Source organism: Macaca nemestrina, chromosome 5 (genome assembly GCF_043159975.1).
Source record: "Macaca nemestrina isolate mMacNem1 chromosome 5, mMacNem.hap1, whole genome shotgun sequence".
Classification (NCBI taxonomy): Eukaryota; Metazoa; Chordata; class Mammalia; order Primates; family Cercopithecidae; genus Macaca; species Macaca nemestrina.
Genome location: NC_092129.1, coordinates 77741219 through 77766911, shown reverse-complemented (window position 1 = coordinate 77766911; position 25693 = coordinate 77741219). Strand labels below are relative to the sequence as shown.

General features: G+C 43.0%; 1 protein-coding gene across 5 annotated transcripts in view; it reads right to left on the bottom strand.

Moving 5' to 3' along the window:
* The window catches only part of LOC105478743 (TUB like protein 4), a 287369-nt gene that overhangs the window by 36358 nt on the left and 225318 nt on the right, over nucleotides 1–25693 (bottom strand). For all 5 annotated transcript variants that reach the window (XM_071096652.1, XM_011736357.2, XM_071096651.1 and 2 more), the window contains 2 exons: nucleotides 22941–23075; nucleotides 14167–14333 (listed from right to left, as the gene is read on the bottom strand). In XM_071096652.1, the coding sequence (XP_070952753.1) occupies nucleotides 14167–14333; nucleotides 22941–23075 (302 nt within the window). The remainder of the gene's footprint in view (nucleotides 1–14166; nucleotides 14334–22940; nucleotides 23076–25693) is intronic.

Sequence of the window (25693 nt, the reverse complement as noted above, 5' to 3'; positions counted from 1 at the left end):
ATTATTTAGCCTGGAGAAGTGATGCCTGCAGCGTCTCAAAGGAATAATTATTATCTGGGGCAATGTTACCAGGAAATTCCCTCTTCTAAGAATGGGACAAGAATACCAGCACAGGAATTTCTATTACATTAATTAGGGTGAAGCACTCATTTACTTGCCCAAGTCAGTGAAAACTTACTCTGGAGGAGGGCGGGGCGGAGATGCATTGATTTAATTTAATTTAGTTTGTGTAGCATATAGTCCATGTAAGATGATAAAGCAGCAAAATGGCAAAGATGCTGGTATCTTTGCCATAGTAATTTTTAAAGCTGTGCTAGAAAAATGGGGAAGGAGTGACAGATAACACAAACTGCCCCTCTTGTCGGAAGACTCTGAGTCCTCACTGACCTGGGGAAATGAATGCCTGTGATTACTGTTTGGTCAGAGGTCAGGCAGCAGGGTATGACTTCTCAGGACCCCTGTAAGTTCACAGAAAGTCCCTAACAGGTCATCTTACTTTTTAAAAGTCACATTTCTGCTGGTGTTAATTTTTCTCTGGCTGTTTACTGGTATTTCAGCCTATAAAGCCCTTGCTACAAATGTTCTGTAGTTTTCACAAGAACAAGAGTCAAATGGCGCTAACTGCACATGGCCACAGACATGGGGCGGGGCGTTCACTAATGCTAGTCCTAATTTCGCTGCCTCACAATCATCGATTTCCATCACTCTGTCCTCTAGGTTCACGGGTGATGGCAGAACATGAACACACTGTCTGCAGGCCCACAGATCTCACCCATGCTGAGTATATCTCCTCCCTAGGAACCTCCACCTACTGGGCTGAGCTGCAGCACAACAGCACAGCTCTTCAAAGCTCCCAGATTTATGTTTTGTTTGAACAGCTGCTGTCTGCTAGGGAAAAACTCAGTTGTAAGTTTGTGGTCTTAATCTCTTTCTCAAATCCCATAAAATGACTATTTTTAGAACTGATGGCTAGAACTGTGAAGCAGATGACATTCAAATCTTAATTTGCATAGGAAGGTTCACATATTTTGCACATCTAAATCCAAGGCAAAAGTGCAAGAAATGGAGTTGTATTTCAGAGAGCATGAGTCTGGTGGAATAGGGAGAACACTTGCTCAGCTGGAGAGGATGCACTCTAGGCCACAGTGCTGGAGGCAAGTGGCCCCTGGAGGGGCAGGCTTCTCCTCTGGCTTCTCCCTCTCAATGCTGAGGCTGAGTCCTGGAAAGGAAAAGGGGCGGGCCGGCTCTGCCTCACCTCCCACCATGGAGTATGGCAATCGAGGCCTGGTGCCAGATCCTTACTTGCCCACCTCTCCTCTTGCTACTACATAAGACATGCCATGTGTCCAGCCAATCATTTTTTTAATCTACTGAGCTGTTAGTCATTAAATATTTGCTAAATGTATACAAATGGACAGATACATGCTAGTTATAAGGGGACTGACAATGAATCAAATACATTTTCTGCCCTTGTGGAGTTTATATCCTGGCGTCGCAGGGAGAGAGATAAATACAGGTTAAGTATCCATAATCTGAAAATATGAAATCCAAAATGCTCCAAAATCTGACTTTTGGAGTGCCAACAAGATGCTCAAAGGAAATATTCATTGGACTATTTCAAATGTTCATATTTGGGATGCTTACCTGATACAAGGCAAATATTCTGAAATTAAAAAAAAATCTGAAATCCAAATCAATTCTGGTCCTAAGCATTTCAGATAAGGAGTACTCGACCTGTATCTTAGTATCTGTGACAGGAACCACCTAAGAATGTGAGGTAGTGAAATTCCATGAAGTAAAAACAGTGTTGAAAGAGGGCCAGAGCAGGGGCAAGGGGGTCTTTTTGAAGAGAGGAAGCAGGGAGGCTGCCCTGGAGGTGGTTTGAGCAGAGGCCTGGCTGAGAGGAGGAATCTATTTAATTGGAATTGAAAGCTTCCTCACTATATTACTATTTTTGTATATAGCAGTGAGTTGGATAGAGTCTTCTGAAACTGTAAAAGGAACAAAAACCAACTCCACTGGTCCTGGACAGGGAAAATCAGGCAGTGCAAGCACAGGGTTTCTGGATGACTGAGGGAGGCCTTGGGCTGAGGACTGGCTACCCAGCCACCGAGGAGGCAGATTCCTGGGACAGTCAGAGGTTCTTCAGCCTCCCTCTCCACCCTTTGTTTTCTGTAGCTCTCCCTAAGAAGGATGGGGGATCTGTCTTGAAGGAAATGCACCTAGTAGGATGAAATGTTTTATGATTGTACAAACATGTGCAAAATAGTTCACTTTAAAACAGATGAAGGGCCAGGTGCAGTGGCTCACGCCTATAATCCTGGCACTTTGGGAGGCTGAGGCAGGAGGATTGCTTGAGGCAAGGAATTCAAGACCAGCTTGGGCAACACAGCAAGACCCTGTCTCTACAAAACAATTTTTCAAAATTAGCTGGGTGTAGTGGTGCACACCTGTAGTCCTAGCTACTTGGGAGACTGAGGCAGGAGAATTGTTTGAGCCCAGGAGGTTGAGGCTATAGTGAGCTATGATCATGCCACTGCACTCCAGCCTGGGAGACAGTGAGACTCTGTTTATAACAAATTTTAAAAAGTCCAGGCGTTATGGCTCATGCCTGTAATCCCAGCACTTTGGGAGGCTGAGGCAGGAGGATTATTTGAGATCAGGAGTTTGAGACCAGCCTGACCAACATGGTAAAACACCATCTCTACTAAAAATACAAGAAAATTAGCTGGGCGTGGTGGCACACGCCTGTAGTCCCAGCTACTCGGGAGGCTGAGGCAGGAGAATCATTTGAACCCGGGAGGCAGAGGTTGCAGTGAGCCGAGATCGCGCCATTGCACTCCAGCCCGGGCAATAAGAGTGAAACTCTGTCTAAAAACAAATAAACAAACAAAAAAACAGAATAAGTTGGTGATCGGTCACCATCAAACTACGTTGGTTGGAGCCACAGACAATTTTAAATACAAAGTATAATCATTTGGCCACCAACTAAATTGTAGTAATAAAAGCTAGTTCAACACTCAAGTCAACCAAATTTCAGTTTTAAAAGAACACAACCATCCTTGTATTCTGTAAGCAGACAACACTCATGGAAGACTTTCTCATCTACTTACAAGACAAAATGGGAAAAGTACAACGGGGGCTACTTCAGGAGAACAGGCAGAGTTAATCCTAAGTGAAAGAAAGCAAGTCTATTTTTACTATAGGATTCGCCTCCAAGAGTACAGAAGTCCATGATCACACATGCAATCTCTTATTTGATTTTTAAATTCCCATACCCATCTTTTTCCAACTTCTCCTCTCTTAATTTTTTACCCAATATCTTACATCAACAACTGAACCTTACAGAATATAGGGTGACCTCTCCACTGGCCTTCAATGCCAGAAGTCCATAAAACAAAACAAAAACCTGGGCCTAAATTATTGAAGCCTACAAACTTCAGTCAGTAGTGCTAACTCTAAACACCTGTTACATTTTCAGATATGCAAGAATATATAGAGTCACAGATAACAGCTAACGAGATAAATTACAGAATTTTACATTACAACATGTAGGACAGAAAGGAAAATAAATCATAGCATATTTCCTTAGAAGAGCTCCAGCCACAAGCATTGCTGTTACAAGTAAATCAAGAAAATCAATTTTAAAGCTGCTGCTGCTGCTGCAAGTTCGTCCCAGGCAATGGCTTTGTACGCAATAACCTACAATCTAATTAACTTGGAAATACATTATCCAATCTAAATTGCATTTAGTTCTTTTTATAAGCAGTCCAATAAATCGCCTAACTTCCTTCCTGCTATAAAAATGTCCCTGCCTTTGGACTCCTTGAATAGCACAGCATAGATCACGTGATTTTAGAATCATTAGACAAGAGTTAAACTGGTGCTAAATATAATTAATATTGTACTTGATTTTTAATGGCATCATTATTTAACCTTCTATTATTGAGACAATTTTTTCAATGGTTGAAATGGACCCTCAATGAAAAAAAGAATCAATAACTTACTGAAATGCTGAGGTACCGTAGGGATATCTATCTTTCTTCAAAGGAAGATCAGTCAGGGCCTTTTCTCTTATTCCTGAGCTCAAACAGTTTAAATTCAGGATCCATGTTAGTTTCACGTGATGGCTGATGAGAACTTCCGCAATGGTTAAGGCCATAGAACCTTTACTACAGTCTAGGCACTGGTCAGAAAAAGGAAGCCTCCGTCTTCAGGAAAATAAGACAAGTAGACAGAAAAGTGTAATACATGCCACAGGTGTTAAGCACCCTGAGGGTTTACAGAGAAGGGGAGCCTCAATCCACTGGGCAGCTTTAAAAGAAAACGTGACTGAGTTGGCACTGAGGAAGATCCACTTCCTGAGCTAAAACGGCGGGAAGGACATTCCCTGTAGAGGGAACACAATGCCAGCAGGAAGGGGGCCCTAAGTCAGACGAAGTGGGGACAATGCTGAGTGTGTTTCAGCACTTGAATTCACAAATATTCTAATCATAAAAGCCTTATAAAAAGCCAGCATCAGATTGATTATAAATGTGACATAACTTACAGGTTCAAACAATCGACAGAAAGATGAAAGAAAGCCTACGTTGACACCAGTCCATCCATAAACCCACCGAAGAAAGATTTACTAATACCTACTATGTTTTAGACAATGAACTGGCAGTGGGGACACAAATAGAACCAAGGTAATCTCTCCTTCCTTCAATCCCAAATCCACAGGAATTCTAATACTTAAGTTTGTTTAACCAATGCCCTGGCCTCATACATACGGCCTTAACTCTGTTCTACTTCAGGGTTAACTCAGAATGACTTCACTTCCAAAATAGAAATTTAAAGTCCCTATCCAACCACAATTTCCCATTTTGTTTGTATCACCTCCTCTTGAACATGTCTTTTTATGACTTTACACTTCCTAGCCTCAGGTCATGAAGTATCTAACCACTGATGCCACGGCTGCCCAATTCCACAGTATCCCTAGCAGTTTCCTAGATTCCTTCGACTCCTTGGCCCTCCTACTACACTCACCTTTCCAGTTCCTAATTTTAGGCAATCGGTACTACTGACTCTAGGATTACAGTGAAGGCATGGACATCACTGACTCTCACTTTAAATTTATTATCCGGTATGGCAAGTGGATGGTACTCCATGGCACTCCTGCCAAATCTTCCCTGTGTTTTTCATCCTGCCTTTAGTTTACTGAGAAGACTGGCATTGTCCTGTAGTGTGTGTGTGCTTTGGCTCCCTCCTTTACTTAAAAATCCTTCATCTCTTTCTACAATCTCTCCTTCCTTTCTGTCTCTTCTAGATTAAACCTCCGTACTGCAATCAAACCCACATCTTCCAACTTGCAGTGGGCTCTTGTAGCTTGCTATTCTTTTTCTTGCTTCCTTATGTCTTCTTTATTCCCCAAAGACTTATTAATTGTATATGAACACAGTCATGCCTCTCCATTTCAAGTTACCATCCTCTCTCTGCCTTCCCCTTAAACCCTGTCAAAACAGTAGTTTACATGTGCTGCCTCAACTTCTTCACTAGCCACTTAGTCGCCAGTTCTTCATCTTGGGTGTCACAGCTGTATCTCCAGCACATAGAACAATGCCTGGCATATAGATGGCTCAATAAAGATCGACTGAATGAACAAAAAATCTTTTACCATGTGACCTCCATCACTATTCCAGCGAGACCATTTTTGACCTTAAAACTTCCAAATCCATTTTTCATGTCTACTTTCAACTGTTGTTCTTTTGTTTGACATATTTCCTTTAATGGTTCTCTGTGACATTCCTCTTCCATCTCCTTCCTTCTGCTGCTTGTTAAATGAAGGCTATCACTCCACTATCCAAAGTTCTATGCTTGGTCCTTTCCCCATTTCCCCTCTTTCTATTCATTCCTTTGACATTAAATCCATTTCATTTCTCCAACTATGGCCTCCTTGTGGATGACTCCAAATATCTATCTCCAACCCAATCTCTTGTCTCAGTTCCAGTCCCACATCCCCAAACGCCTTCCACCCTTAGAGATATGGCTGCAACAGTAACTAAAATGGTCTGCTTTTGGCCAGGTGTGGTGGCTCAGACCTGTAATTCCAGCACTTTGGAAGACCAAGGTGGGCAGATCACTTGAGGTCAGAAAATCAAGACCAGCCTGGCCAACATGGTGAGACTCTGTCTCTACCAAAAAATACAAAAATTAGCCAGTGCGGTGGCACACACCTGTAGTCCCAGCTACTTGGGAGACAGAGGTGGGAGAATTGCTTGAACCCAGGAGGTGGAGGTTGCAGTGAGCCAAGATCACTTCACTGCACTCCAGCCTGAGTGACAGAGTGAGACACTATCTCAAAAAAAAAAAAAAAAAAAAAAAAAAAAAGGTACGCTTTCACTGGTACTGACCTCCTCCTCACAGTCCTCCAGAAGCCAAATCTCTTATAATCTCTCTGAACTCTGTGTCTCTCTTCCACTCTATTTTCACTGTTCTGGTTTTTTGTCCTGATTCCTTCTTACTGAGATAACGACACTGCTGTCAGATTAGTCTCCCCAAAGCCCTGTCTCACCTCTCCCTTGCTCATAAAATAAAAATACAAAACAAAAGGCCAAATGAAGTTTAACATCTTGGCCAGTGCTATGCATGGTCTGAATGTGTGTCCCTCCGAAATTCTTGCTGCAATCTAGTTCCCATGGTGGTGGTATTAGGTGGGGCCTTTGGGGAGTGATTAAGTCATGAGGCCTCCGTCCTCACAATGGGATTAGTGCCCTTAGAAAACAGGTTAAAGGGAGGTTCCTCCCTGCTTTTATGCCTTCTACCGTGTGAGGACACAGGCACAAGGTGCCATCTATGGAGCAGACCAGACACAGAATCTACCAGTGCCTGGATTTTGGACTTCCCAGCCTCCAGAACTGTGAGAAATAAAGTTGTATTATTTATAAATCACTCAGTCTAAGGTATTTTCATATAGCAGCCCAAACACACTGAGACACATTTGGTCCTAAGACACTTTTCTAGTCTTACTTCCTGTTGCTGCCCCTTACATAATCTATGCTATAATCAAACTGTATTCTATTTCTAAAAGTAATTTACTATTAATTTTTTAAAAAGAAATTATGTTATGATTGCCAGTGGCTAAAGAAACCAAGAGATAATGTAAATGGCAAATAATCTTAAGTTATCTGGTCCTTGAAATTTACATAATGTTGGGGTTCAATCAGGCTGGTGGGAAAAAGAGATAGTTATAGAAAGACACAAATCTTCTTGGAAGGCTGAGAAGTTTGCATAACTTCGGTGGGTAAATTCGGTAAAATATCTGGCTGAAGGCGAACTGATCCCTTTAGCTTTAGTTAAACAAATTAAAATAGTAATAAAGAAAGGCAGAGTAGTTTACCTAGCTCGCTTGTTTACTCATATAATCTTAAGACTAACCTTTGATGTACGGAGTTGCTTAAGTGCTTTTTACTTGGGAAGTCCACAATGTCAATTACCCTCTAATGGTGTTGACTCAAGCTTTTTTTAATTAACTTACTGAATAAATGCGAGTCCGACTAGCTGATCAGGGTCGAGTGGCAACTGTTTACAGGACTCAGCAGGGAGTCTGTAAGCGGCTCCCACACACGCAGCTGGACTGGCAAAGCAGAATTTATCTGTGTGTCAGTGTACTTCATTCATCTGTTGCTGGATCAGGAGTCTGCAAGGGACAGACTCCCGGCAGCTGGTGCCCCCTGGAGGAGAGAAGTGCTGCCCCAACATAACTCACCAAGTAAGGCAGAGCAGTAAGATACAATGCTAAGGCTCACTGATTGATTCAACCAGTATTTACTGAGACTGCCATGAGCCAAGATCTGTTCCAGGCATGGTGCAAAGCTTGGAAGAAAGGAGGCATCTGGTAAACTGAGAAACAGAAAAGTCCAGATTGGCAGGGTCAGAGGAGGATGGAGTGGTAAGAGCTAATTCTAGAGAGGATGGAGGACCAGATTATGGTGATCTTTTTAAGGCACAATGAATTTTTTTAACTTCGTTCTAAGGACAGTAAGAAGCTACTGATCTGACTTGTGATTTTACAGACTGTGGCTGCAAAGTGAAGAACAGTTTAAAAGGGAAAGGCAGGCCAGGTGTGGTGGCTCATGCCTGTAATCCCAGCATTTTGGGAGGCTGAGGCGAGTGGATCACGAGGTCAGGAGTTCAAGACCAGCCTGGCCAACATGGTGAAACCCCATCTCTACTAAAAAAAAGTACAAAAAATTAGCCAGGTGTGGTGGCATGCACCTGTAATACCAGTTACTCGGGAGGCTGAGGCAGGAGAATCACTTGAATCTGGGAGGCAGAGGTTGCAGTGAATGCTGATTGCAACATTGCACTCCAGCTTGGGCAACAAGAGTGAAACTCCATCAGAAAAAAAAAGAAAAGAAAAGAAAAGAAAGGGAAAGGCATGGCTCAAACACTGCAGCTAAGATGAGGGTGGCTTGGATTAAGGTGGTGGCCAATGAAGACAAAAGGATGTAGACACGAAGATATCTAGGAGGTAAAAATACTCACTGGGATTCAGTGGACAGGCTGACTGTGACTTCTGGCTTGAGCAGCTGGACCACGACCTGAAAAAGGAGCATTATCTACGTGGTGGAGTGTTCTGAGATTTGGGCATGTTGCATGTGCAATGCTTATGAGATGGCTAGTGGGTTTGTGAAGTAAGCAGGTGGGTCTATACAGGCCTGTTTCCTTAGGCTTCAGACCTTCACTGAGATTGGAATTAAAGCTGTAAGAGTGGTTGAAACGGTCTGAGGAATACAGAGTGAGAAAAGAGATCAGGCAGAGGTGGAAAAATACCCACAAAGGGCAGGTGTAAGAGTCCTTTCCTCCAGGTTATCAAAGCACCAGGTAAATCGTTCTACTTCAAAATCAAAAGCATTTCTGTGTCATCACTTGTCTGTCTTCCTTCACTAGCTGTGAGCTCCTAGGAGGTATGGATCACGTCTTCCTTGTTCAGCTCGGAAACACCAGGACTCAGAGCTCAGTGCCAGCCACACAGTAGTTCCTCAAAATATCTTGGCTGGATGCTTGAACAAATGAATGAACAAATAGGCTTATTTGCTCAAGGAGATACTATACTGCCCAAAGACATAGTTTAATCCCACTTCTTAAAAACAAAAACCCAAATAACCTGATTGAAAAATGGGCAAAGGACTTGAACAGACATTTCTCCAAAGAAGATATGAAACAACATCACTAATCTACATTATTAATCCTAAGGGAAATGCAAATCAAAACCACAATGAGATATCACCTAACATCCAAGAGGATGGTTACTCCAAAAAAAATCCCAGAAAAATGACAATATTGGCAATGATGTGGAAAAACTAGAATCCTTGTGTAATGTAGTGAAAATATAAAATGGTGCAGCTTGTAAGCCAAAAATAAAATCCTAAGTCCCCTATCGACTGAATGGAGCCTCTCTTGGCCAAGGAAACCCCAGAAAAACTTTTAAAATTTCCTAGCTATGACAGAAAGGGAGGTTGGACACACCTCATTATACTCCCCCCCATCTGGAATTTAGGTCCAACTGACCTGAGTAAAAGTTAAAATAGAGATCATAAGACTGACAAAAGACTCTTGATGGAAATAAGTAACAAATTCTAAACAATACCTAAGGTCATGCAAGGCAAGCCTTAAGCCATGCCTACAGGCCATCAATCTCACTAAATGGGCCATATTTTGGCTGACTCTGACATAGCATCCGAATGTTTTAACTTAAAATATTCCTTTCTGCTGACTCCCAAGTTCTAGATCAAATTTTGTTGCTTTAACTAACTAGATTAAAGAATCTCTGAATCTACCTGACTTGTATACTCCTCTACTTCTCCTGGCTTCAAAATATTCCACATTTTCAGGCTGAGCCAACGGATACCTTCCACATGTTGATTTATGTCTTTGCCTGTAACTCTTGCCTCCCTGAAATGCACAAAACCAAACTGTAATTCAACTGCTTCGGGTGCACTTTCTCAGGACCTCTTGAGACTGTTTTGCTGGGCCAGGGTCACCCATACTGGCTCAAAATAAACCTCTTTAAAGTATTTTACTAGTCTTTCTGTTAACAAGCTGCTATGAAAAAACAGTATGGCAGTTCCTCACAAAATTAAAAATAGAATTACCATATGATCCAGCAAGTCCCAAATCCGGAAGACTTGAAAAGCAGGGTCTCAAAGAGATATGTGTACACCCATGTTCACAGAAGAATTATTCACAACAGCCGAAAGATGGAAGGAACCCAAAAGTTCATCAATGGGTAAACAAAATGTGGTATATACATACAATAAAATATTATTCAGCCTTAAAAAGAAAGAAAATTCTGACACATGGTACAACATGGATGAACCTTAAGGACATTATACTAAGTGAAATAAGCCAGTCAGAAAAAGATAAACACTTGTAAACCAAAAATAAAATTCTAAGCCACCCAACCTACAGAATGGGCCTTCTTTTGGCCAAGGGGATCCCAAAGGAGTCTAGAAAACTAGTTCAGGCTGGGCGCGGTGGCTCAAGCCTGTAATCCCAGCACTTTGGGAGGCCGAGGTGGGCGGATCACGAGGTCAGGAGATCGAGACCATCCTGGCTAACAGGATGAAACCCCGTCTCTACTAAAAAATACAAAAAACTAGCCGGGCATGGTGGCGGGCGTCTGTAGTCCCAGCTACTTGGGAGGCTGAGGCAGGAGAATGGCGTGAACCTGGGAGGCGGAGCTTGCAGTGAGCAGAGATCGTGCCACTGCACTCCAGCTTGGGCGACAGAGAGAGACTCCGTCTCAAAAGAAAACTAGTTCAGGCTATGACAGGAAGGAAGATTGGACATGGTCCTTATATTGCCCCCATTCCTTTGGGGTTTAGGCACAACTGACCAACATTAACATTAAAATAGAGGTAAGACTGATAAAACTAAGACTCTTTGTAGCAATAAAATACCAAATTCCAACCTGATTCTGACATAGCATCATACAACGGATGGCGGGCCTAAAGGAAATCAAAGTATTTTACCCCCAAATATATTTTGTTGATATGTTTTGAAACGGCAAAACCTGCAAATGGCAAAACCCTGCAAAATCATCTCTCCTGGGGGAAATTTGCATTTTGTAGAGAATGTCCTTCCTTTCCTAGGTCTTTTCTTGATCCAGGAGACATTTAACCAAGAGTCTAATACCTTTTAAGGTCTGAAAGGAGACATTTACCATTTATTCACCGTGAAGCCTGCTACTTAAGTGGTTTCATCTGCATAACAAGAACCTTGGGGCCGGACGCCGTGGCTCCTGCCTGTATTTCTAGCACTTTGGGAGGGCAGATCACAAGGTCAGGAGTTCAAGACCAGCCTGGCCAGCACAGTGAAAGCAGGAGAACTGCTTAAACCCGGGAGGCGGAGGTTGCAGTGAGCTGAGATGGCGCCACTGCACTCCAGCCTGTGGGACAGGGCAAGACCTCCGTCTGGCAGGGCGCAGGGAGGTTGCGGCAGGGAACAAGAACGTTGGCTTCCACAACCCCCTTACCTTAACTCAAGCACTTGTTTCTCCTGACTTCAACCCTTTAGGCAAAGCTTAACTCTTTCAACCAACTGCCAATCAGAAAATCTTTGAATCCACCTGTGACGTGTGTGGCCCCATTTCAAGATGTCTTATCTTTCCACAGGTTTAACCAACATGTGCCTTACGAATACTGATATATGTCTTTGTCTGTAACTTCTGTCTCCCTGAAACGTACAAAACCAAGCCGTGACCTGACTACCTAAGGCACATATTCTCAGAACCTCTTGTGACTGTGTCCTAGGCCACGGTTGCTCATATTTGGCTCAGAATAAACCTCTTTAAATACTGCACAGAATTTGGTTTGTCAACATGTTGCATAATTCCACTTACATGAGGATTGTAGAGTCAAACTCATAGAAAAGATAGTAAAATGGTGCTTCTCATGGACTGGGAAGAGGGAGAAACAGGGAGTAGTTGCTTAATAGGTAAAGAGTTTTCATTTTGCAAGATGAAAAGGTGCTGGAAATTAGTTGTAAAATAATGTAATATATTCGACACTATAAAACAGTACACTTAAAAATGGTTAAGATGATAAATTTTATGTTATATGTATTTTACCACAATTAAAAGAAAAAATATATTTAAATATTTAATGCCTGCATCTAATTACAGATTTCCCCATATCTGCTATCCCTGCCTCTCTGATGAGCTGAGTAATGTTAGGACACAGATTCTTGTTTATTATCACCTCCACTGTCAACTCCCTCCCAGGCATGCCTCTATTACGCGCTGCTGAGAAATAATCCTCCACTATAACTGACCCAAACATAAGGTGGCCTAAAGATTTCTGGGAAATAAAAACAAATAGAAAGGGGGCCCATCTGTGTATACTTTCTTAAAGACTTCTAAGCTTTTAAAATTACTGCTTAACAAAAAATTTAGTTAAAATATAAAGGTTCATCACTGGCGCAACAAACACAAAATCAGAGTGTGGCAGGCTTCAGGACATGCTTCCCAAATATGACCGTAGGAGACCAGAATAAGCCACCACAAATCTGCCTCTTTGGCATAAGGATAATTTCGAGCTGGTTATTTTGAGATACACATAGGGTAAAGACACAGGGTAGGCCAGGAGTGGTGGCTTATACCTGTAATCCCAGCACTTTGGAAGGCTGAGGCAGGTGGATCACCTGAGGTCAGGAGTTCAATACCAGCCTGGCCAACATGGCAAAAACCTGTCTCTACTAAAAAAAAATACAAAAATTAGCCGGGCGTGGTGGCGGGTGCCTGTAATCCCAGCTATTCAGGAGGCTGAGGCAGGAGAATTGCTTGAACCCGGGAGGAGGAGGTTGCAGTGAGCCGAGATGGTGCTATTGCACTCCAGTCTGGACAACAAGAGCAAAACTCCATCTTAAAAAAAAAAAAAAAAAAAAAAAAAAGGACACAGGGTAAACTCCTCAGAGTTACCCTTTTGTAAGATAAATTACATCTATAAAGAAAATCTGGCTGTGGTAAGAGCTAATTCTAGAGAGGATGGAGGACCAGATTATGGTGATCTTTTTAAGGCATAATGAATTTTTTAACTTTATCCTAAGGACAGTAAGAAGCTACTGATCTGACTTGTGATTTTACAAAGACTGTGGCTACAAAGTGAAGAACAGTTTAAAAGGGAAAGGCAGGCCAGGTGTGGTGGCTCATGCCTGTAACCCCAGCACTTTGGGAGGCCAAGACGGGCGGATCACAAGGTCAGGAGATCAAGACCATCCTGGCTAACACAGTGAAACCCTGTCTCTAGTAAAAATACAAAAAATTAGCCAGGTGTGGTGGCGGGCGCCTGTAGTCCCAGCTACTGGGGAGGCTGAGGCAGGAGAATGGTGTGAACTCGGGAGACGGAGCTTGCAGTGAGCCGAGATTTCCACGCCACTGCTCTTCAGCCTGGTGAAACTCCGTCTCAAAAAAAAAAAAAAAGAAAAAGAAAAAAAGAAAATCTACACATGTAACGGTCTCTCTCGGCACCAGGAAGAGAAGGATGACTGGATTTCTGGAAACTTAAAAAAAAAGAGAAGGCATTGGCTTAAATCTGCAGAACGAACATCACCCTTCTTTCTGTTTCTGTGAAGCATTTGAGCCTGTAGTCTAAGACAATTTTTTGAGCTGCTCTAAAGACTTACTCATTTCTTTGGGTTAACTCCCGTGTATGCAGGAGATGTACATGTTATTAAACTTCTGTTTGTTTTTCTCTTGTTAATCTGTCCTTTGTAACGGAAAGTCCTGCTAAGAACTCACTAAGAGTAGAGAAGAAAATTACTCTTCCTTTCCTAAAAGTGAATAAGTGAAGATTCAGCAATCACTTCTGCAAGTTTCCGATTTCTACTTCAGACTGATAATAAACACCAGCTTACTCTGCTTCTTCACTATATGCTCATTTGACTGGGAAATGGAATAAAGCATGCTGGTTAAAAGGCAAAAACTGCTTTCTCCCTTATTTCTCCTGGTTTAAACACCACAACCTAACTAAGGTAAAAAAAGATGAAAATAAAATTTGTCAACAGTAATTATAATAACCCATTCACTAGTATTTAACAGAAATTGGGGGAATACCAACATAGTGATGCCACTCCCTGAAAGCAGATACAGGTGAAAATTTACTTGTTTCCAGAGAACATCCTTACCTGCACGAGAGTGTCCAGTGTGAAGATGTGCTCCCCACGAACATTGTAGAACTTGACCATGGCACTCTTCAGAAGGGGGCCATTGGGAAGCTCACCAAGCTGGGTCTGCCGTTCCATCCCAGCGACTGCCAGCAAGTCCCCCTGTGTGCACCACTGGGCTACCACCTCTGAAACAGAGGAGAGAGGGTCAGCACAAGGACGCAGCCCTCTTTAAACTGTCACTCAGCAAGGCTACTGTCTTCAGTAGTTTAACAAATACAGACACTGAGCAAATGTAACAAAAAATATATTCATGGTTTTTTCTTTCTTTTTTATTTTTTTTGAGATGGAGTTTCGTTCGTTGCCCAGGCTGGAGTGCAATGGCATGATCTCGGCTCACTGCAACCTCTGCTTCCTGGGTCCAAGCGATTCTCCTGCCTCAGCCTCCCGAGTAGCTGGGACTACAGGCGTGTGCCACCACATCCGGCTAATTTTGTATTTTTAGTAGAGACGGGATTTCTCCATGTTGGTCAGGCTGGTCTCGAACTCCCAACCTCATGTGATCTGCCCGCCTCGGCCTCTCAAAGTGCTGGGATTACAGGCGTGAGCCACAGTGCCCAGCCCATATATTCATGTTTTAGCTCATGAATACAACCACCCATTTCTCTGAAGAAGATGGATTCTATTAAAAACAGGTGTTTGTCACATGAATGGAAATTGTAGTTTCCTGAAACACAATCAAATTAGGTAGAAATCATGATATAATAAAGTTGGCATATTAAATATGTATCTCCAATTCCAGTATTTCCCTAATGAGACTTGTAGAACTTCCTTTTTCTTTAAAGAGAAAGCAAGACAATAAAACCTATGACTGTATATTCATATAAGTGCTGGTCCCACTGCCGTGTCCTCCACTCCCAGGGATGACTCAGAGAGTTTATAAATGCCAAAAGTAAAAAACACATCGAAAACAAAGCTTTAGTTTATATTCCTTTGATTTCTGGGCACTACTGGGCAGATAAGGTTCACACAAAGGACACACAAGCATATGAGAACGCTGACTCTTATTCGCCATTTGATGATGTTGTGGGGCTTAGAAAAGAAAATACCCCTGCTGGGAGACAGTTTTTTCAGCGTAATTTCCACACTGGAAATTCAATACCCACTTACAAACTACTCAGTGACTATAAGAAATAGCTATTAAAAGGTTTATCTTATCCCAATGTGAGCAATTTACTTATTTCTTGCTGGTAAAACAAAAGCTATTAGTATTAATAAGATTTATGACATTTTTTTTTCTCCCTAAGACCCTAAAATCGTAATCTGGTTTATACAGAGATCTCTGAAATCTAGAACCAAAGTGGCCCACCTTGCAGAGAAGCTGGGTGGAACTTAAAGAAAATGCTCTGCCCTGATGAGCACATATTTCAGAGGTGGGGCTAGAATTCAGTGGTCCCCAGGCTCTATCAGCACACACATTACAATACCCCTTATTCATGCATGGTCATGATTTTGATGCTGCTACCATAACATTCTGAGGTGGCTGAGGCTCTTTCACCTCTGTTGAAAACTGGAGTGTGTCTCCTGGGACAAGACAGGTTTCCAGACCCACGGAACCCAGGACTTTCTCATGAAGTTAGCTGCAGAGCAGAAAGTAGGGAGACAAAGGGCTGAGCCAAAGCAGTTACAGATGAATAGAAAATGGAAAAAAATCTGTCACAACCAGGAAATGAAAAATTACATAAAAGAATCAAAAACATCCTGGTGAATCAGATTCTTTTACGGGGCGGGGGTGGGGGGGGAAGCTAGAGGATTCGTGCACATACTAAATGCGCTCTGGGCATTCAATGCCTAGGTCCATCTCAGGGAAAACCCTGCTTGTGATCAGGAAACTGAGATGACATTCTCTGGAGAGCAGCTTTGGGCACACAAGGCAACCAAAAGGCAAAGCACTAACATAAACAGTCAAAGTAGTAACAAAGACGACGGTGTCTCAAGCTTCTTAGGACAGAAGCATCATTGCAATATTGTAGAAATAAAGGTGATGACATGAAATTTCCAGAGCTCCTCATCTGAACCGCACCATTCTTGTATTTATTTTTAAAATAAGATTTTTTTGAATTGTATTGCAAGGTGGCTTTCCCCAACAGAAAAGTGGGTTGTTGCCCCTGCAGAGTTGACCTAGACGATGATGCTTTCGGAGACTGCTCAGGGACTCAGCAAGCAACTTGGGGCACTCCCCATCTGTCTACGAGATGGGCTCTATCTGAGGCAAGAATGAATCCAAATGTTTACAAGTTAACTCTCAGGGACTTCCTTTTTTTTTTTTTGAGACAGAGTTTCACTCTTGTTGCCCAGGCTGGAGTGCGATGGCGCGATCTCAGCTCACTGCAATCTCTGCCTCCCAGGTTCAAGCGATTCTCCTGCCTCAGCCTCCCGAGTAGCTGGGATTACAGGCATGCGCCACCATGCCCAGCTAATTTTGTATTTCAGTAGAGATGGGGTTTCTCCATGTTGGTCAGGCTGGTTTCAACTTCCCAACCTCAGGTGATCCACCCTCCTCGGCCTCCCAAAGTGCTGGGATTACAGGCGTGAGCCACTGCGCCCGGCCAGGACTTCTTTTAATGCAGATGCAAAGTTATAATGAGATTACTGTCATCTGCAGAGGTGAATGACTCTTTCAAAAAAGATTAAATTCTATACAAATAATGCCATTTCTTGTTCCAACGATTATGGAGCTACATGCATCAAGTGATATAGCAACATATGTGAACACCTCTGATGATTTAGCATAAAGCAGTCCTGAGCCACATGACAGGCACAGCCGTGACCAGGGATTCTGGCTATCTCATAAAGTACTAGCAGGAAGAACTCAGCAGTGGGACTAAGAAAGAATAACCCTGAATTGTTCAGTGTCAGCCAGGAGTATGCGAGTTTTCTGCAGGAGTTGAATTCCTAGGGTAGGAATTTAAAATTTTCAGAAATTAGTGGGAAAATCAAAGTAAAAGAAAATACTCATTCAATTTCTACATGTCACTATGATAAAGAAAAGGAGGATACAGAAGCCTAGATATAGTCAGGACAGAACTTTTTTGTTTCAGAAACTTTTTGTAAACGATGTCTGTCTTATTTAAAAAATAATCCCCAGTATCTTTGCCCAAGACTTCCATAGTAATTTTGCTTGAATCTCTCATTTTTAAATTTGTTTCAGAATACAACCTAAAAGGAACAAACTAATGCTCTACTCAGCAGGCCTCTTGTCCCTTTTCCTAAAGCTCGTGGCCCAGAGTCTCTAATCTCACCCTCGCAGGCAATGGGGAGTTCCGGAGCACACAAGAGGCCCGTACTCCGGAAGCATCTATGTTTCTCAACGATTTTGGGGGGTGTGGGTTTTTGGTCTCTGACAGATTTTACACAAAGAAATTCAGCACACGTACACTATTCTTTAGCCAGAAAATCTTATGGATCTTTTTTGGTAAAAGTCTGGAAGGTTATATGAAGTCAGTGAAAATGTAGTTCTTTTGTGTTAACAAGAAGCCCTTGTGTGGTATTACTGGGTCAGAAAGAGGCAGCTACATTTTAACAGAAAAAGAAAGATGTGCTTATCAAGCACCATATATATTGCAGCTACTGTTTGGAGTCTGCAGTTATCCAGTCCTTTTTCCCTCAGATTACCATGTGCATGATTCACCTCTTTATTAGTCATTAGACACGCATGTTGTGTATTTGCATACACACGTGCATATGCAGCAGTGGGGGGTGGAGGAAAGAGAAACTAATTAATTAGCAAAGTGTGTGATGATAAAATAACAGGTACCTTTTTTTTCCCCCTTTAAGAAGTATGTTTCATTGCAAGGCCCGAAAAAAAGGGGCATGTACTCAATGAGGATGATGTGGGCAAATCTTATCAGGTCTGCCCGCAGGAGCAGATGGCATCAATGACTGAAACTACCTGCCTCAAAAATTCCCTCCTCATTTTCTCAGCGTGCTCAATGAAATGATAAAAAGAGAAAATTCTGCAAAACAAAAAAACAAAGTCCAGGGGTTGGAGCTTTTAATTTCAAGGCAAGTGTGGGATGAAATGAGTGCCTCTGGGAGCCTGCTTTGCTACTGAGGGATGAACTGGCTTGGGCAGAAAATTCCTGAACTCATAATTGAATTATTTCTACTCAGGAAAAGAGTAGAAGTCATAACAATGGGTAAAAACCCCAAGCAAAATGAATAATTCCCTGCTTATTGCGTGATGAACAGAAGTCCCTGTTCTGAAGGAACAGAATCTGAGGAAGGCAGAACTTCCTCAGCAAACCACTGCCAAGCAAACCCAGAGCCTAACCCTCCCCAGACCCCGGCGTTTGAGCCCACAGACACATCTGCAGTGAAAATGAAGTGTGCTGGATGATGCAGAAAAGGCCTGGGCAGGGACCAAGAGCTATGTGGAATTCTAGATTCTTTTGCATAGGACATAAATTCCAGTGCTGGTGATATACTAAAACAATATTGTGAGTCACCTTCCTTCACTGCAAAAGTTCTTTAGTGATATTCCTCTGAGACAGTAACAGAGAAAAACCAGGTGGATTGGAGACCTTTTTAATTTCCTCTATGAGACAAGTAACTGACCTGTCTGTAACAGAACAGATGACCCTAGGCTAAAAACACTGCCATGTGCCATCTCCAACAGTACCCTGGTTGTCTCTTCCCAATATTTACCAACATAGCCCGTAAGATAGTGGATAAAAAAATAAGTTACAAAACAAAAATGATTGCTATTCATACCACACGTAAAGGCTAAGTCCTTAAAACATTCTGATCCCAAGAGAGAAAAGGTAAATTGCCTACATACAGCACTATCAGGGCACAGAGAACGAGATCCCAAGTATGGTGCTTTGGTACACTAAGCATTTTTTTTTTTTCTTGAGATGGAGTCTTGCTCTGTCACCCAGGCTGGAGTGCAGTGGCATGATCTCAGCTCACTGTAACCTCTGCCTCTCAGGTTCAAGCAATTCTCCCACCTCAGCCTCCTGAATAGCTGGGATTACAGGCGCAAGCCACCATGGCCAGCTAATTTTTGTGTTTTTTAGTAGAGACGGGGTTTCACCATGTTGGCCAGGCTAGTCTTGAACTCCTGACCATGTGATACACCCACCTCAGCCTCCCAAAGTGCTGGGATTACAGGCATGAGCCATCGCGCCCGGCCTGAGCATTCTGAATTAAAGGCAACTGGAAGGCCTTAGAACAGAGGTGTCCAATCTTTTGACTTCTTTGGGTCACACTGGAAGAAGAATTGTCTTGGGCCATGCATAAATACACGAACACTAACGGGAGCTGATGAGCTTAAACAAACAAAAAATCTCATAGTGTTTTCAGGAAGTTTACAAATTCGTGTTGGCCACATTCAAAGCTGTCCTGGGCTGCTTGTGGCCCACAGGCTGCAAGCTGCACAAGCATGCCTTAGAAGCTGCTTCAGAGCCAAGGACTTTCTGATCTTCTCCTGCTTTCCCCAAATAACCAGGAAAGACTTAACCACCAGAGAAGAGAATAAAAGTTGTCAAAACCTTTGGTCACAGGCAGAGTTCTACCCTTCACCTTTCCATAACTTACAAGTCCCACTCAGTTCCCAAGAATTATTAACAAGATAACGTCTACCTCCTGGGTCCCTTCATTTCTCCTAGAAATCACTTACTACTAAATCATGATTGCCTACCCACCTCCCCACTTCCCTCCTTCCCATGAAAAGGGTATAAAAACTTCCAACCATGTGGCCTTTCTTGGAGTCTCTTATTTTATGTGGGTCCTATGCTTATTCACATTAATACATTTCTATGCCTTTTCTCCTATTAATCTGTCTACTGTCAGTCATTTCAGGGAACCTTCAGAGAGGACAGAAGGGAAGCTTTTCCTCTGTCCTTACAGCACTTACTAGATGGCACCAGCTCATTTCGATTTAATCTTTCTGAAACTAGGAAGACACAGAACAAAAGCATCCTGCAAATAATTTTTTTTTGAGACGGAGTTTTGCTCTGTTGCCCAGGCTGGAGTACAATGGGGCCATCTCGGTACACTGCAACCTCTGCCTCCCGGGTTCAAGTGATTCTCCTGCCTCAGCCTCCCAAGTAGCTAGGATTACAGGCATGCACCACCACACCTGGCTAATTTTTGTATTTTCAGTAGAGATGAGGTTTTGCCATGTTGGCCAGGCTGGTCTTGAACTCTTGACCTCAGGTAATCCACCTGCCTCAGCCTCCCAAAATGCTGGGATTACAGGCGTGAGCCACCGCACCCCACTGAAAGCATCCTGTAAATAACTGAAAACATTTTTAGGTTAGATTTAGATATCTAGTTAGGTAATAATTAAAATGCTAAATTTGCCTGTATTTTTAGAAGAAAACTCAAAAAATTTTCACATTTGGGAGGGCTACTTTGGGTCACCTCCCCGTTACCTAACGTGTGCTTCTACCTATATTACACATATAGTTGCAACACGTTAGAAATGCTGCTCCAGGCCAGGTGTGGTGGCTCATGCCTGTAATCCCAGCACTTTGGGAGGCCGAGGCGGGTGGATCACCTGAGGTCAGGAGTTCCAGACCAGCCTGACCAATACGATGAAACCCCGTCTCTACTAAAAATACAAAAATTAGCCAGGCATGGTGGCATGCGCCTGTAATCCCAGCTACTCGGGAGGCTGAGACAGAAGAATCACTCGAACCTGGGAGGCAGAAGTCGTAGTGAGCCAAGATCGTGCCATTGCACTCCAGCCTGGGCAACAAGAGCAAAACTCCATCTCAAAAAAAAAAAAAAAAGAGATATGCTGCTCCAATACCTTGGGCATATTCAAAGGGTAAAAATAAAGTTTCCATAAGCAGGGTGGCAAAAAATTGGAAAAATTCCCCCTGTAAAGAATAAAAAGGAACTGAGTGGTAATTGCATTATGTTCAGCCTTCACCAGATATTTGGTAGAGAAACAAAGTTCAGGATTCCAGAACTAGAGGCAGGTTCTCAAAAAATTAATAAATTTGGTTTAAAGGTTTAAAAACAGAATTTCGAAGAAAAAGGCTAAGCATGGATTATAAATACATTAGGAATTACATCCCTGTGTTTTAGCTCCATGAAAGACAGAACATTCAGAAAAAAATTTACAGACAAGCACAGGAATTTAAGTTCATCATCACCACAAAAAATAGGTACTCAGCTCCTACCGGGGCATATGTGTGATAAAAAGGACTTCAGCATCATTCATGTCCCTCAGGAGTTTACAACCTAAGTAATTCCTTATAATTACAGTCCTGAGACAGTAGATTGGGATGCCCCAAAGAGGGTGCGTAATATGCTTCCAAAAATATTCTATAGTGTAAAAACAGAATAATTACTTGAGGGGGTGCAGAGGCAGGTATGATTCTTGTCAACCAACAGTTACGTATATAGACTTGATCCTTTTATTTTTCTTGAGACGGAGTCTTGCTCTGTCGCCCAGGCCAGAATGCAATGGTGCGGTCTCGGCTCACTGCAACCTCTGCCTCCCAGGTTCAAGCGATTCTCCTGCCTCAGCCTCCCAAGTAGCTGGGACTATAGGCACACACCACCACACCTGGCTAATTTTTTTTTTTTTTTTTCTGAGACAGAGTCTTGCTCTGTCACCCAGGCTGGAGTGCAGTGGCTTGATCTCAGATCACTGCAACCTCCGCCTCCCAGGTTCAAGCAATTCTCCTGCCTCAGCCTCCCAAGTAGCTGGGATTACAGGCATCTGCCACCACGCCCAGCTAATTTGTGTATTTTTAGTAGAGACGGGGTTTCACGATGTTGGCCAGGCTGGTCTTGAACTCCTGACCTCGTGATCCGTCCACCTCGGCCTCCCAAAGTGCTGGGATTATAGGCGTGAGCCACCATGCCCTGCCTAGACTTTACATCCCTGTAATTGCTGAATAATTCAGGCAAGCAGCAGCAGCACACGGTAATGACTCCCTAGACTGATGGCCAGTTTTGAATGACAGTAGCGAGTTATACCAAAGTTCCTGCCTTGTCTCCTATATCCTCATTCAGATTACAGGAGGTCCCTTAAACATCAAGGGTCAGAGGCAGCCAGGTATTGAATTTTAAAACCTTTTTACATTGTACCATTCAACCCTGAAGAGACAGATTGTTTTTCCATAGAACTCACATCAATGGAGTCAACAACATCAGCAGTAGCCTCGAATTGCAAAATTTACAACACTCCAAATGCCTATGCCCACTGATTTTCTTTTGAGATAACAACACTCATAATATCTATCAGGAAGGTATCAGCACTTGACTGCTGCCCTTCACATCAATGTCTCAGTCTAGTAATTGCAGAACCTCCACAAGTCTTTCAAGGTAACTTTATCACACAATGATCAGCTCCTTAATAAGCCTGCCAGGTTCTTAAAATCACAGGGGCTTCTGTGTAAATGATGGTTTGTGCACCATCTGCTCCCTCAGGGATGGCAGGTGCTGCAGTCCGTTTATTGTGTAGACACGTGTAAGTCAGATACAAACACACTTGTACACCTGAGAGAGGATCATTCTTGTCATAGTGAGGAAAAGAGCAGGTTAAGACGAAGACTGAATGTCAGGAATCTCCCTTTGAGATAAGACTAGGTATGGACTTGTCAGATAAGCAAAGAAGCGAAGAGGGAGCCGCTATAGTTAACAGACTCCACGAAGCCCAGAAAGGGTCACCACAGAGGACAGGAATCAGTAAGCACAGGGTGTACAAGACCGGCCTTGAAGCAAACACACGCAGGCCTGGTCTGCAGGCTTGGGGTGTGTGCAGCATTCTGTACCTTTCAGCCCTGAGCGGATGACCGTGGGAGACAAGTCATCGTAGTTGTTCATTAAGCTGATGTCTCCTGAGGTGAAGCTGACGGTGAGCAGAGGCTTGATGTTCTGCACTGGGATGGGATACGCTGCTGGACCATCTGCAGGAACACAAGTGCCAGGTGAAAAGGAGGGAAGCACACCACCCAAATCCAGGTTCCCAAAGCTGCAATCTTGCATGGTGCCTTACAAATTGCCTGACAATGCAGATCCTGCTCTGGATTTGGATGCTACCTAAACGAAGCATTCAACATCATTCAGGAACTACACAAGGGCCATCAGTGGGCACTAACAGAGAATTCGTGAGTAAGAAGCAGGACACTAGAGACACAGCCCTAGGGGCAATTGGTGAGTGGTGAGAATATGTGTGAAAGTTTATTACCTTGATGTTAATGTGTTACATGGTTCTAATGATATTATATAGACATAAATTATTTTAATGTCATACAACGTCCAGGGACGGTAGGAGGAGGGATAAAAACATTTTCTTAATTATGAAAAAAGTTGCTTTTCAAGACTAACTCCTCTTCCGTTGAATGCTACAGAAAATAAGCAGCCACAGTGGCCCGCCCATATTTGGAGAGAAGGCTGGGCTAAATGTGGCTCATAGAGGCTTGCTGCACCTGCAGAGCACAGCCGGCGTTAGGAAAACCCTGCGCTGGAGCCTCACGCAGACATTACAGAAGGGGCCATGATGGACCATGGACTTGGTCTTTCACAGGGTGTTTGAAAAAGCAAAAGTAAGCCCTTCCTAGATGCCTAGATAGATCAAGGTTTTCAGAAGGTTCCTGTAGGCTTCACCCCACACTGGGCTCATCTTAGCAGCCATCGAGGCGGGCCGGCCTGCCATCTGTCTGCAGAGGAAGCCCAGCTATTGCTTTGCTTTACATCATGACACTGCACTATACCGACCTCTGCCCTCAAATTCCCTAGGCCACTAAGAAGAAGCTTGCTGCATGTGAAAGGCGAACACCTGTCACCTGTCATCCTCTAAACTGCCCCTCTGCTTCTGAGCTTCTGAGAAGGGCAACTGCCTGGAGGAGCAACCAGGGACTGAATTCTGTTCTTGGACTTACTCTGGACTTGCTTTATAAACTTGGTCTCTGGATCTTGTGTTTTTTTCTTTTTTTTTTTTTTGAGACAGAGTCTCACTCTGTTGCCCAGGCTGGAGTGCAGTGGTGCGATCTTGGCTCTCACTGCAGGGTCTACCTCCTGGGTTCATGCCATTCTCCTGCCTCAGCCTCCTGAGTAGCTGGGATTACAGGCGCCCACCACCACACCCGGCTAATTTTTGTTTTGTTTTGTTTTGTATTGTATTTTTAGTAGAGACAGAGTTTCAGTGTGTTAGCCAGGATGGTCTTGATCTCCTGACCTCATGATCCACCCGCCTTGGCCTCCCAAAGTGCTGGGATTACAGGTGTGAGCCACTGTGCCTGGCCCCTTGTTTTTTTTTTTTTTTTTCAATAATAAAACGGAGGTAAGTAAATCTGGATTTGACCCACTAAAGAGGAGTTCTAAGAGTATCCTGAGTCCATGTGATGAAGACACTGACTTTACTATTATGAGGCTGTAGAAATATGACGAACACTTCTCTCAAGGCTGATATCCTATTAGGAAAGGGGATGGTTAACTCCTAAACTGCTTTATGAGTGCTAGGAACACCCATAAACAGCCCCCAAGCCACTGGTCCTAAAACACTACCATTAATCACAACTGTTTTTCACATGTGAATGCCTTCTCCTAAAATGAATGAATGAATCTGTGTGTACACACATGTGTCTGCTGCTGGGGAGCATAACGTGCTGTGGCAGGAAAGAGAAGACAACATGAGAATACTGCAGGTTCCAATGGAGGCAGACACTGACGGGGGAGAAAATTTCTATAATTTCCCCCAGAACAGCCCTTCACAGGATGACATACCCCACAGTGGCAGGAAAGGTTAGAAACCACCCACTGTACCCTTTGACTATGAAGGGCACACAGCAGTGTAAGCACAGCTCTGCCAGGCTAAGGATAGAAGCCTGTGGCAGTGTGACCACTTCTAATCAAGAAGCCAGTCCCACTCCCCAAAATGAGGTGGTTACAGCTACGTAGGAAGGCTAAATCCTAGTGTTCTATACCACTGTAGGATGACTATAGTTAACAATAACATATTATCATATTATATAGTTTCAAATACCTAGAACGAGGATATTGAATGTTCCCAACACAAAGAAATGATAAATGTTTGAGATGATGAATATGTTAATTAAAATGATCTGATCACTATATATTATGTGTATCAAACTGTCACAATGTACCTCATGAATATGTACAATTATTGTATGTCCATTTTTTTTAGAAGAGATGGATACAGAGGATGGGACGCTGGTGAAGAGCCAACAGAGTAGGCAGTGCTGTACACTGATTCTGGAGACCTGCCAGAGGTTAAGGTGGCTAGAATTTGAAGTTATCCCCACCAAGAGTATTCAACACCAAGTGGTGTATACACAGAGGCAGCAGGTCTTTTTGACCTGAGAAGGAGGAAAGCTTCTGCCCAAAATAAAGAGGATAGACAGAAATGTGGAGTTATCTGCCCAAGGTGCTGGCCTTCATTATGGCAGAACAAATCCTTTTCTCATGCACCTAAAGCCACAGGCTTTAATAACATTGGGGATTTGGATATATCACATATTAAGTTATAATAATAGCACAGAATTTTTCATCTTTAGCTTTCTTT